Source organism: Artibeus jamaicensis, unplaced genomic scaffold (genome assembly GCF_021234435.1).
Source record: "Artibeus jamaicensis isolate MK-2021 breed Jamaican fruit bat unplaced genomic scaffold, CSHL_Jam_final contig_354, whole genome shotgun sequence".
NCBI lineage: Eukaryota > Metazoa > Chordata > Mammalia > Chiroptera > Phyllostomidae > Artibeus > Artibeus jamaicensis.
The window spans coordinates 17464161-17479023 of NW_026521803.1; the positions used below are offsets into that span (position 1 = coordinate 17464161).

The following is a 14863-nucleotide window of genomic DNA, read 5'->3' on the forward strand; positions in this document are numbered from 1 at the left end:
TGAAAAAGTATAAAAATAGTGCTACCAGCTAATATATGTGAATGATTTAAATTTATCTAAAAAGAATGCCACGCAAAAATGATACAGAAAAAACTGTAAATAAAATATATACATTTCGCCCTGGCTGGTATAGTTCAGTGGATTGAGCGCAGGCCTGTGAACCAAATAGCCTTGGTTTGATTCCCAGTCAGGGCACATGCCTGGGTTGCAGGACAGTTCCCAGTAGGGGACGCACAAGGGGCAACCACACATTGATATTTCTCTCCCTCTTCCTTCCCTTCCCTATAAAGATAAGTGAATAAAATCTTTAATATATATATATATATACATTTATTTTCTAAGAAAGAAAACTTCATGTAAGCAAATTATGAAGGAATCTAGAACTTAAACAGTTATTAAACCTAAACCTAAAAAGTAACCATTTTATAATGAAAGCTCTAGTTAATAACTATTTATGTGTGTGGAGTAATACACCAACATCATCATTAAAAAGCAATGTGTTTTAACACAAAACAATTTTTTTAATTTAAATTTTAACTCACCATCATTTATGTATAACATATACATCTCAGAATAACTAAATTAATAATAACCATCGTAGATCTGATCATAAGTGATAGATTTGATAAACATATTATGAATCCCACAATGAAACAGAATACATGATTTTAACAGTAATGAAACTTTATGAAAAGTAAAGGTAAACAGCAATATAATAACTGAAAAAATTTAACAAGTAGAAACAATTTACCATTCAAAATTAGTCACATAAAATTAATTCAAAAGTACTTGGAAATTTTAATGTGCATTTCCAAATAACAAGCGAGTTAAGAAATAATTCCATGTCATAAGGTTTTCATTTAAAAAACTGAAAACACTTTATAGAAAAGTTTATTAAACTGCAAATCAACAACTCTTGTTAAATCCACCAGGGAATTGAAACCACAATGCAAACTAACCACAAAAAAACAAAGAAACAAGGCAAACACAAAGGATCCTAGCTTTCTGGGAGGAGAAGTTGAAGTCAAGGGAGGGTCTAAAAATGTAAACTGTAATTGATGAACTGTTCGAGGCTGTGTGAACTAGCTTGTGGGTTAAAAATTCCTGGGAACCGGTTTGAGAGGGTCACTCACACTTTCATTAGCTTTATTCCCCAGGACAGTTCGCCAGGTTCTCACAGTGAACAATGAAAAAATAATCTTTCCTGTTTTCAGAAAGGAAAAGGGCAAAGTGACTATTTTGAATTACATCCAGAAAAAATAACCATTTTCAAGGCTATGGGCTATGTCCAGAGTGTTCTGGGTTTTGCCTCCCCTCAAAAGAAACTACTCTTAGAGAGCCTAACTCATAGAGGGAAGGGAAAAACCCAACCCCACCTCCCTGTAGCCTTCTCGGCTCACCGAATGTGGAAGAAAATTCAGCAGCATGGCATAGCATGATGTATTTGTCAGAACCCATAGAACTGAACTACATGAAGAACAAGCCCTAATGTAAAATAGGGACTTTGTTTCACAAAAATCTATCAACTCTAACAAATACATAACACTAGTGAAAGGGGTTAATAATGCCTGGAACTGTAAGGGGGCAGACAGTGATTATGTGGGGGCTCTAAACTAACTGCTAATTTCCCGTGTATCTGAAACTATTCTAAAAATTACAATTTATTAGTTAAAAAAATTGATCAATAGTAATTGTCCCTGAGAAAATGAAAATTTTGGATTTACTAGTCAAAGAATTTACATCATTTTGTTTTAATCCTCACTTGAGGACACTTTTTTTCATTGCCTTTAGAGAGAGAGAAAGGGCCCTGGCTGGTGTGGTTCAGTGGACTGAGCACTGGCCTGCGAACCAAAGGGTCGCTGGTTTGATTCCCAGGGCATATGCATGGGTTGCCAGCCAGGTCCCCAGTAGAGAGAGAGGAAGGGAGAGAAAGATCAGTGTAAAAGAGAAATATCGAATGGTTGCTTCCCTTACAAGCCTGGACCCAGGATCAATAGCATGATGGACCAGGGATAAAACCCACAACCTATGCATGTGCCCAGACTGAGAATCAAACCCACAACTCTTTAGCTATGGGACAATGCTCCAACCAACTGAGCAACACCAGCCAGGGCAAGACTTTACATCATCTTTTTTAAATATTTTCAATGAGCTAAAAAAAATCTATGTTTAAAGAACTTTTTAAAGGTATGAGAATGATATCAAATAGATAATATCGATAAGACAAAAGTAATAAGGAACCAAGTAGATATTATGGAGTTGAAAACTATAGTAAATGAAATGAAAAATTCTCTAGGGGGGCTCAATAACTACTTTGAGTAGGCATAAGAAGCAAAAATGGTAGGTATAAAATAGACAAGGGGAGATTAAGAATAATTTGGGAAACGGAGAAGCCAAAGAACTTACATGTACGAACTTATAAGAACTTACATGATTCCTTACAAGGAATCATCAATAAGAGCAAAACCACAGAGCCGGAAGGCAATAGAATGACATTTTAAAAACACTCAATAAAAAATTGTCAACCAAAATAAATATTTAGTTTAATCTTTATTGTATTTTTCCATTACCTTTTAGTCCCTTTATACCCACCAGTTGTTACCATAGTGTTGTCCATGTTCATGATTTAATCTGGCAAAACTACCATAAAAATGAAGGAAAAAGTAAGACATTTACAGATAAGCAAAAAATGATGTTTTCACTAGCAGACTTGCTACAAATTTAAAAAGACTCGTTCAGGTTCAAATGAAAAGAAAATAGTAACTTGAATTCTCATAAGAAATAAATGACAGGGAATTTCAAGGGGAAAGGGGAAAGGTTTACAGGAACAAGTATAAAGGACACATGGACAAAAACTAAGGAGGGTGGAAATGGGAGGGAGGTGGGGAGCACTGGGGGGGGTGGGTTGGGATGGGAGTAAAAGACAGAAAATTATACTTGAACAACAATTAAAATAATTTTTTTAAAAAAGAAATAAGTGTCATAGCACTAGAAAGAAAGGTAACTATGTATTACATATTAGTTAAATATAAAATAATTATAAATGTAGCTTAAGTTGATAGTTTTTTTACATTTATTTTTAATATATTTTATTAATTATGCCATTACAGTTGTTCTATTTCCCCCTTCATTCCCCTTCACTCTGCACACCCCTCCCCCACCATTCCCCCCCTTTAGTTTATGACCACGTGTCTCAAGTTCTTTAGATTCTATATTTCCCATACTATTCTTGCCCTCCCCCCCTATCTATTTTCTACCTACCATCTATGCTACTTATTTTCTGTACCTTCTCCCCCCTTCTCCTTCTCCCACTTCCCTGTTGCTAATCCCCCATGTGATCTTCATTTCTATGGTTCTGCTCCTGATCTAGCTGTCCTCTTAGTTTGCTTTTGTTTTAGGTGTGGTTCTTACTAACTGTGAGTTTGCTGTCCTTTCACTGTTCATCTTTTTTATCTTCTTTTTCTTAGGTAAGTCCCTTTAACATTTCATATAATAAGGGCTTGGTGATGATGAACTCCTTGAATTTGATCTTATCTGAGAAGCACTTTATCTGCCCTTCCATTCTAAATGAAAGCTTTGCTGGATAGAGCAATCTTGGATGTAGGTCTTTGGATTTCATGACTTAGAATACTTCTTTCCAGCCCCTTCTTGCCTGTAAGGTCTCTTTTGAGAAATGTGCTGACAGTCTGATGGGAACTCCTTTGTAGGTGACTGTCCCCTTAGCTATTGCTGCTTCTAGGATTCTCTCCTTCATTTGAATCTTGGCTAATGTAATGATGATGTGCCTTGGTGTGTTTCTTCTTGGGTCCAACTTCTTTGGAACTCTCTGAGCTTCCTGGATTTTCTGGAAGTCTATTGCCTTTGCCAGATTGGGGAAATTCTCCTTTATTATTTGTTCAAATAAGTTTTCCACTTGTTTTTCTTTCTCTTTTCCTTCTGGTACCCCTATAATTAGGATGTTGGAACGTGTAAAGATGTCCTAAAGGTTCCTAAGCCTCTCCTCATTTTTTTGAATTCCTGTTTCTTCATCCTTTTCTGTTTGGTCATTTTTTTCGTCCTTCTGGTCCACTCCTTTGATTTGAGTCCCAGTCTCCTTTCCATTACTATTGGTTTCCTGTGTATTTCCCTTCATTTCAATTAGTTTAGCCTTCATATGTTTCTCTAATTTGTGACTAAAATCAACCAGTTCTGAGCATTCTGATCACCAGTGTTTTGAACTGTTCATCTGAAAGTTTGGCTATTTCTTCCTCACTTAGATTTATCGCCTCTGGGGCTCTGAGTTGTTCTTGAGCCATGTTTTGATCTGTTTGTGCCTGTTACATATGAGGAGAGGAGCCTTAGTTGTTTACCAGGGCGGGGCCACCCAGGTCACAGCCATCCAGGTCGCTGGTTTGTGACTCTGTATGCGGGGGCGGGGTCAGAGAGGGACAATGGCGGTTCCCTCTGCAACTTCCTGCCAATGGGGCCTGTGTGGTCCATCTCACTGTTTGCTCCTTCACCGGTTTATCTGCGCCTGAATTTGTGACCACAATCAGCCCTCAGTGGGTCCAACGCCTTGGGCCCTCAGTGGGTCGCCCGCTTCTCCACACCTGGGATCTGCCCACAGCTGCTGGAGCACGTGGGTCGTGCGCCCAGGTCAGTCCAGTGGATCTTTCCTGCCCAACCCCGCTCTGCTGCTGGCTCTGCCCCTCTTACCGGTTTGGTTGAAGGTTTTGTTGTTGTCAGACTTACCTGTAGTTCAGTTTTCTGTGGTTTGGCTGTGTTTTTGTTGTGTTTAAGTTTGGTTGTGAGAGAAGGTGCAGTGCTTCCACCTACGCCTCCATCTTGGCGGAAGTCCCTAGTTGATAGTTTTTTATCTCCTATTTTATTTAAAATACAACTTTAGAAAGCAAAAATTTTAAATCTACAGTGGTGGTCACAAATGTACAAAGATAATTTGTGACAAATGTATAAAGAGAATTTGTGATAATAATAGTAGAAGTAAAGGTGAAATGAAACTATAAAGAAGAAAAATTCATGTTTAATATTAAAATTGCATTATTATTAATCTGAGATTGTTACAAATTGTGATATTAATTGTAACCTCCAGCATAAACACTAATAAAATAATTCAGAGTATATAGTAGGACATAAGACAAGGCAATAAAAATGGTACACTAGAAAATATATTTTTACTGTATGGAAGAACAAAGGAAAAGAAAGACATAAGACATCCAGAAAAAATACTAAGTAGCAGATTTAAAAGCTACTTTGAACAAATTAAACTAAATATAAATGGATTAAACTCTCCAATCTAAAGTCAGACACTCACAGAATTCAAAAACACACTTTAGATTCAAAACCAAAAATAGTATGATAGTAAAAGGATGTTAAAGATATACATACCATGCAGAGAGCTGGAGTATTCACACTAGTATCAGGTGAAATAGACTTTAAGACAAAAATGATGACTAGAAATTGAAAACTATATATAATGATAAAAGGGTCAAATTATCAAGAAGTTGTAAACAATTATAAACATATACCAACCTAACAAATCCTCAAAAGGCTTGAAGCATGCTGACATAACTGAAGGAAGAAATAGACATTCAACAATAAAATGAGAGGCTTCAATTGCCCACGTTAGGTAACAGACACAACTAGGAAGAAGTTAGGCAAGTAAATAACACACCTGAAAACATGGTAAATCAACTGGCACTAAGAAACAACTAGCAGGGGTGTCCAACCTCATGGCCCGCAGCCCAGGATAGCTGTGAATGCAGCCCAATGAAAAATCATAAATTTACTTACATCAGTATGGGATCTTTTTGCTTTCATTACTGTTTATGTACTTAATGTGGCCCAGGACAACAGTTCTTCTTCCATTCTGGCCCAGAGATGCCAAAAGGTTGGACACCACTGATAGTAGAAAATATTCCACCAACAAGAGCAAAAAACACATTTTTTTTAAGTTTGCATGGAATATTCTCCATAATAGAGCATATAATAAGCCATACATAAGTCTCAGTGTATTAGAAGGAGATGACTTACAAAATATCTCTGCAGAACACAATGGTGAACACAGAAATCAATGACCACAGCAAATTTGGGAAATTCTCATACATGTGAATTTTAAATGCAACCCTGAATAAACAATGGATCAAAGAAGAAATCACAAGGCAAATTAAAAAACACTTTGAGATGAATGAAAACAAAATTACAACATATCTAAACTAATGCAGTTTAGTGAAATCAATCCTGAGGGAAATTTATAGTTTTATATACCTACATTTTTTTAAAAAGGTAAGAATTCAAATTAATAACCTAGTCTCTCATCCTAAGAACAAGAACAAACTAAGTGTAAAAAGGCAGAGGAAGGAATACTGGAGACAAATGAAATGGAGACTAGCAGGACATTAAAGAAAATACACAGAACCAGAAGGTGCTTCTTTGAAAATATTAACAAAATTGACAAAACTTTAGCCTAACTGACCCAGGGTCAGGGCAGGGTGGGAGGGAGACAATACTTGAAGTACTAAAATCAAGAATGAAAGAAGGATATTACTCACTCCCTTACAGAAAGGCTTATAAGGGAATACTATAAACAATATTACAGCAATGAATTAGATAAATTAGATGAAATGGACAAATTCCTAGAAAGCAACAAATTGTCAAAATTGACTCAAGAAAGAAAAATAGAAAATCTAAATAGAATTATAACAAGAAATTAAATTACTAATAAAAAATCCTCCCACAAAGAAAAGTCCTTGACCAAAAAGCTTCATCAGTAAATATTACCAAACAGTTAAAGAGTTAACACTGATGCTTCATAAATTTTGCCGAAAATTGAAGAGAAGGGAATACTGGCCAACTCATTCTATGAGCCCCACGTTACCCTGACACCCAAACCAAAGACATCACAAGAATAAAGCTATACACAAAAATGCCTTATAAACACAGACACAAAAATCTTCATAAAATACTAGAAAACCAAATCAGAAGCATATAAAAAGGATTATATACTGTGTTCAAGTGATATTCATCCTGAAATGTTCAACATATAAAAATCTGTCAGTGTCATATACTATATTAAGAAAAGAGAAAAACCAATTACTTCAATAGATGCAAGAAAATGTATTTCACAAAAATTCAATCCCAGTCATGTAAATATGCATAACAAAATAGGAGCAGAAAGAAACTTCTTCAATATAATAAAGGGGTTTGTGGAAGCCCTAATGTATTTTATGACAAAGAATAGAACCTTTCCCCTAAAATCAGGAAAAAAGACCAGCACATATACACTTTGCCAAATCTATTCAATATTGTTGTGGAGATTCAAATTGTAGTAATTAGACAAGAAAAATAAAATAAAATACAACCAAAAATAAAATTAAATAAAAAGCATCAAAAATAGGACGCTAGAAATAAATTTAATAAAAGAAGTACAAGACTTGTTCACTAAAATCTATAAAACATTGTTGAAAAAAATTAAGAATCCAAATAAGTAGATAGATACATTGTGTTACTGGACTGGAAGTAACCATCTAAAATTTCAGAACTCCTCAAATTGATCTACAAATTAATGCCAGCCCTACCATTTTCCAATAGCCTTTCCTTTTTTTTTCCTTTGCAGAAATTGTCAAACTGATCCTAAAATTCACATGGAAATGTAAGGGACTCAGATTAGCCAAAATAAACTTTAAAATAACAAAATTGGAGAAATCATACTTCCTGCTGTTAAAAATTACTGCAAATCTATAATAATCAAGACAATGTAATACTAGCATAAAGACAAACATGTAAATCAATGAAATAGAATTGAGGTTCCTGAAATAAATTCATATCTATAACCAGGTGTTTTTTATAAGAGTGCTAAAATGACTGAATGACAAAAGAAGAGTCTTTTTTCAACAGATATTAGAACAACAGGATACATGTATGTGTGTATATACATATATATATATAAGATAAATTTTGATTCCTACCTCAAACCATATATAAAAATTAATTCAGAATGGATCAGAGACTTAAATGCAAGAGACTTAAAATGCAAATTTAAGCAACAGTTTGTTTGATATAAAATTAAAGTAACAAGCAATTTTTTAAATTACATAAATTGGCTTCATTAAAATAAAAAATTTTGTGCAGCCAAGGACACATTAAAGAAGTTAAACTACAACTCCTACTATGGGAAAAAACATTCGCAAATCATTTGATAAAGGTCTAGTTTCTAGAACATGTAAAGAATTCTTACAACTGAATGACACAAAAGAAAGATAACTCAATTTTAAAATAGGCAAAAGATTTAAATACACATTTCTTCAAAGATATACAAAATGGCTATAAGCACATTTAAAGATCCTCAGCATCATGGATGGACTTTGAGAATATCACCCGAAGCAAAATAAGTCAGACAGAAAAAGTTAAGAACCATATGATTTCACTCATATGTGGGACATAAAATGGAGAGCAACAAATGAGCAAACAAGAAAAACAAAATCTCATAGACACAGAGAACAGTATGGTGGTTACCAGAGGGAAGGGGTGCTGGGGGGGCCAGAAAAGTGTAAAAGGGTCAAATATAGGGTTACAGAAGATGATTTGACCGTGGGTGGTGAGCGCATGATGCAATGTGAAGATCCTGTATCATAGAAATATACACTTGAGTTTATAATAATCTTCTTAACCAATGTCACCCCAGTAAGTAAAAGAAAAAGAAAAAAATCCTTGTCCTCATTAGTCATTAGGGAAATGCAGATCAAAACCTCCCACCTCCCACCCATGAGATGCCACCTCCCACCCATTAAGATGGCTATCATATTTTTAAAACAAAAAGACACAAATGGAATTTAACAAGTGTTGCCAAGAGTGGGGAAAAACTGGAATCCTAAATATATTGCTCTTTGGAATGTAAACTATAGCAGTTGCTTTGAGAAAAACTTGGCAATCACTCAGAAAGTTAAACATAAGTCACGAAATGACCCAGCAATTCCTATCGTAAGTATACACCCACCAGAAATGAAAACAGATGTCCACATGAAAAACTTGTACTTGAATTTTCAAAACATTATTCATAACCCAAATACGCATCTATTGATCAATGTGTAAACAATATGTAAATATTCATGCAATGGAATATTATCCTTCCATAAAAAGGAGCCTTGACAAAATTCTAGTTTAAGAAGACAGGCACACAATGCCTTCACTTGAAATGTCCAAAATGGTGTCCCATCCTGCCTCCCCCTACCCACACCGGCCAAATAAGTCCCTGCTGAGTTGGCATTTCTGCTACCTTTGAAATGTTGAAATAAATACAGAAAGAAATGGCATCCTTGTTTATGTTTAGCGATGACACAGAGGGGACCCCAGAAACCTGTCAGGCAGGACATCACTGTCTGAATGTCTCAAGAGGTGCTGTGAGCTGAGCGCGAGGACTTGTGGCTGTCGTGGAACCTGGACCAGGTGCACGTGCTGAGCCAAGTCCCACCCTGGGTGGTGGGGGACAGGTGGAGGGCCGTGTACAATTTGTCCAGGGACTGGGATGCTGTACTTCAGGCCTTTGGGCTTGCGCATCTCCACTGCAACCTGTCTCGCAGCTGGTGCTGTTGAAGGGGTCCTATGGGCAGAATCTGCCAGCCGTCTGACATGCCCCAGGGGAAGGCCTGGCCGCTGGGCCCATAGGGAAGCCAAAGCGCTCCTTGACTGGCAGGTAGTCCTTCTCTACACTGAATTGCCGGCCACCTGAGACTCCCCCAGGATGCGGGGCTGTTTCCTGTTTTGGACACTGCACCGCAGCTGCCACCATCCACTTATTCCGGACATTACATCTCCACAACGGAGCACCTTGAACCGGTGCTGGTGGTCAGTGCACTCATGCAGAGAAAGAGCCCAGCTGGGCTGTGGGGATGATCTGGGTGGCAAGGTGTGCAGCACCACTTCATGGACATCTAAAACTCATGCCCCCTGTGCAAGGATGACAGCAAATTTATGAAGCATTCTATTTTTAAAATGATAGAAAATAAATAAATCTCATGCCCTGCATGGCCTCCTCACACAGGTGCCCACTGGAAGCCAGCCACCACGCTGTCTTCCATGCTGTTGGTAAGGATGTGGGGGCAGGCACAGGTGTCTGCAGCCCTGATACACCAGATCTTTTGTGCCTAGGCCATGTCCAACTCATAGTTCTCTGCTAGGTAGCTGCCGATGTCCTGGCTAAGCCACTGGGGGAGGGTAGGAGAGTGTACATGTGCTTGCTGGGGCATATTTGACTTTTCACTGATGGTCTCACAGTATGAGATAAGAGGTCAGATTTTTTTATTTTTCCTTTTTTTGACAAGTCAGATTTTTTGATAGGGATGCAAGTGAAGCCTCATGCAGGTCTGCCGGTGAGCTTAAGGGCAGCCACAATGATGTGTTCCACACTGACACACAGTACCATGGGATGCAACTTGGGTGACACACTGTACTGTGGGTGCAACTTGGGTGGCGGATTCAGCCCCTCCATCTACCTAGGCAGGTCGGCTGGGTTCTTGGCTTCCACAGAGACCCTGACACCAGGGCTTACAATGAATGTTATCACCTGCATGTTGTGAGCGTGACTAAAGGGGTGATGGTGTCAATCTTCACCAGGACTGGTCTGCATCTACCAGGCCTATGATGTTCCTGCAAAGCAGGTAGATTTGTGGTTGCCAGGGGCTGGGTGGAAGGAGAATGGGGAGTAACTGCTAATATTATAGGGTTTTTCTGGGATCTTATGAAAGGGTTCTAGAATTAGATAATGGTGATGGTTGCACAATATTGTCCTTGTACTAAAAACATTGAATTGCACATTTTAAACAGGTAAGTTTTTATAGTGTTTTAATTCTAATAATTTGTAAAAGTTAAGCACCATAGTGCTTATAGTAAGTGCTTTATTCAGTAAAGCTGCATGCTGAGTAAATCTCTACTTCATTTGAATGTGACACGACAGCCCAATCCTTTCTTAAAATTTCTCTGATATGTCAAGGGAACTTTGTAGCTTTAAATAATTATATATGAAAACAAAAAAGGTTGATTATTAGTAATCTAAACATCCTAACTAAGAATGAGTGGAGGGGAAGAAATAAAGAAAGTAGAAGGGGTAATATTATTTAAAATTAATGAAATAGAAAGTGTATCAACAAATAAAACCCTAGAGATGATTTAAAAGGTCGGAAATTACTACTTTGTACATTTTAGCACAAATGAACATATCTGGCAAAATTGATGAAGACAAAAGAGTAGTAACATGAGAAACAAATCCAATATGATAAATGTAAAGGAAGAATAATTGCATACAGAGAGATATATAAACGAAACACCTAACAACATTATATCAATACATTTAAAATTTAACCGAATGAACAGATGTTTAAAAGAAAAAACATAATTTGCCAATGGTGAAATAAAAAAAATAGAAAGCCTAAATAGTGCTATAACCACTAAATATTTTGTATGAGTAGTTTGACATTTCCCTAAAAGTTAAGACATAAGTTCAGCCAAACATTCAAGAGAAATAATTCAAATATTACATATTTTTCTCAGAGAACAGAAAATGAATAAACATCTTCCAATTCAATTGTGAAGTTATTAGTATCTTAGTATCAAAACCAGACAAGAACAAATTAAGTAAGAAAACTTAGAGGTCAAATTTGCTATGCTTATTGATAGCATAGTAAGAATTTTTATATGGCCACAATAGTTTCATGATTATTGACAAAACATAAAGATAGAATTTAATGTTGATGTTAAGAAAAATATTATTATGTTGAATATTATCTGGTAGAAATTAATAAATAAGACTTCACACAGTGAGTTTGTCATATTAATGACAGAGTTAGTGACATACATTTCCAAAGGTTGGTATATAATTAGATTCAGTACATCATCCAGCAATTTGCTTTCAGCATAAAAGTTCAAAATCTGCCAAGGCATGGTAACAAATACTGAAAGCTGATAAGTTCCTGTTATTTTAACATAGATATCTCAATGCTTTGCTTGACGAGCTGAATGCTGTCTGTGGAGGTTGGTTGTTTTACACAGAGTATGGGGAACTGAATGGGGGAATGATGTCAAAGAGATAGAACTTAATTTTAACTGATAATCACTATTTATGCCAGCATTCCAAATATTGGATCTAATGTCATCCAAATACAGATATCCTGAACTTACTAACCAATCCAGACAGTGGGTTTTTCTTAAGCTGACTTACTCCTTTCACTTCCCTCGACTCCCTGGTCCCAGTAAGTTTTGGTTTTGTGACCACTGATCCTAGAGAAGACCCCTGTTTTTGCAGCTGCTTTCTTCTGTAAGGGAGTAGAATTACATTGACCTATTGACCCAGTTTGAAAGCAAAGCACTTATGGATAAATTTACCTTTCTTGGTTTGATCATCTCCAGAGGAAGAAAAGGAAATTGTCTTATTTTCAGGCATGGTTATTTACAGTAGTTTGAGACCTAATTAGAAAGAAAAAAATATTTAAATATCATGAATCAAAATTAGTTTATATTTAATTTCACTAAAAATCGTCAATTTAAGAATTGTTAGTGTCAGGATAGGTTTCTAATATTATAAAATATAGACATGTAAAAATAAATACTAAATTATGTTTAAAAAGTAAGGAAATCCAACAATATACTCTTTCTCTTACAAGGGCTAATATGATCCTTTTTAGGATCACCAAATATGAAAATCCTTATTAAATAAAGTTCTTTGATCCCCTGCATTGTTGGTAACTTATATAGATACCTGACCTAACTACTAGATAATTTAACATTTATCATTCTAACTATGGGCTCAAAGCCCTATAGAAATTCTGGAACCTACCATGTTTCATTTTGTATGATATAGTTAAACCTTACTGTCTATCTCTACTTTACTTTCTCTCAGTTTGTTTATAGGCATTTTATAATGGAGAAAGGCAAATATATACAAAGGCAGAGATATGTCCACTAACCAATTTCAGTAATTATCACCTTAGGGGACATATGAATTCTATACACTCCCCCACTGCCCTGTTTAATTTACCCTTGATCATGGTTAAGCAAATCTCAGATATTATAGTATTGCATTTGTAAATATTTCAAAAATGGTTTAAACATAGGCATAATACCATTAATGTAATTAAGACAATTAATAATACTGCCTCAATAACACTTAATACAGTTAGTGTTTATATTTATTTCATTTTCTCATATTTTTCCTGCTTTAAAAAAATTTTGGAGCAATGATACAAACGGCATGTCATTTAACTGAAATGTGTTTCAAGTCTCATTCAATCTATGAGTTCTCCCTCCTCTTTTCCTCTGCAACTTATCTAGTGTAAATCAAATATTTTGGTTATAGAGATTTCCCACATTGTTGACAACCTCACTGCTCTATATTTAACAAGCTCCTCCTTTGTACTTCCTGTAGATTTGTATTTATTAGAAATTTAAACTACTAAATGGAAAAACAATTCTATAACATAACTAATAGTAGCTACCTCTTTTAATTTGTAGACCTAAAGCATTATATATTTTGGAGAATGGAAATATTTTAATTCAATTGCTGTCTTATAAATCAGATAATCCTGATTGAAATGAGTCAACTTATTCAATGTAAAAGACTACTTAGGGAAAAGTGCTATGAAAGAAAACCATGAACTCAAGTACAGTGCCTTTTTGAATAAGCCAACTGATTTACTTCATCAAGACCAACTTATTAAAGCAAAGGAAGCTACAGGAAAGCACATAATTAAATTTTACTTTATAGCAACATTTAAAATTTTTTAATTCATTGAAAATTGTAGTTGAAACATAGACTCCTATTTCCTCTTCTACACAAAATTACTAGAAAAATATAATAAAAAAGAAGAAAGTAAATTGTTCCAGGAATGTAGAACTAAGTAAAATGGAAAATGCTTTTATAGCTTTTTATAAAAATGCTAATAAAAATCTGTTGAAAACATATTTTTAAAATCTTCATAAAAGCATCTGAGAACTAACAAGTTCATGTGAACACCTAATAATATCTGGCACAAGACAGAAATATAGAGAAGTGAGACCAACCCGTGAAGCCTCTTTGACCAGGCCAACGTCTGACTTGAAAGAGGCAGCCGAAAGGCTGAGCAGTAGTTCACACAAAATTTCGGAAATGAGAGATGGAATCCCATCCCTGCCAAGTGCTGGTACCCTGGAAAACAAATTCATCCCTAGGATCAAAACCCCGGAAGGCTGTATCATGAGAACAGAATGAAACAGAAACATAGTCTGTGTGAAGACCGCCCATAGACTGAAGCCCAGCCTCAAACCACCTCAAAATCTCATATAATGAATGTGAATTCAGGTATTCTTGCCCAGCGCAGAGTCAAAAGTAATCCCACAAAGAGACTAGGTAGATAACAGAAATCAGCAGAAATGAAAAGATAACAGAAACTGACCCAAAGGTACCAGTGAAGTTACCAGATAACAGTAACCTAACTATTCTTAAGATTTGTAAGAATATAACCTCAGATTGTAAACTTTCAGAACTAAAATCTATGAAACTTGATATTACAGATCTAAAAAGAAGACAGTTACAAATCCATGAAATATGCAAACAACCGTTATAACTGCAATTCTAAATTCACTGCTTTAATTTAAAAGCACATATGGCAAGACTAAAGAATGAATTAGTGAAACAAGTTCAGAAAAAACACCTATCTTGAATGCAGCATGCAGTGATAAAAAGATGGAAAATACAGAAGGAAACATAAAAGTCAATACTAATCTCTGCTTTCAGGAAGATGGGCTGAATATACTTATCTCTAATCTTTCCCCTAAGTATAACAAAAAACCCTAGATTTTATAATTTTGAACATATATAATAACATAACAAATACATATG

The 14863-nt window shown here is 35.7% G+C and overlaps 1 protein-coding gene across 1 annotated transcript in view; it reads right to left on the reverse strand.

Annotated features, from left to right (window-relative positions):
* The window catches only part of CCDC178 (coiled-coil domain containing 178), a 327320-nt gene that overhangs the window by 294594 nt on the left and 17863 nt on the right, over window positions 1-14863 (reverse strand). Inside the window, exon 2 of the mRNA XM_037154533.2 lies at window positions 12373-12453. Coding sequence (XP_037010428.2) covers window positions 12373-12430 — 58 coding nt within the window. The 5' untranslated portion in view covers window positions 12431-12453. The remainder of the gene's footprint in view (window positions 1-12372; window positions 12454-14863) is intronic.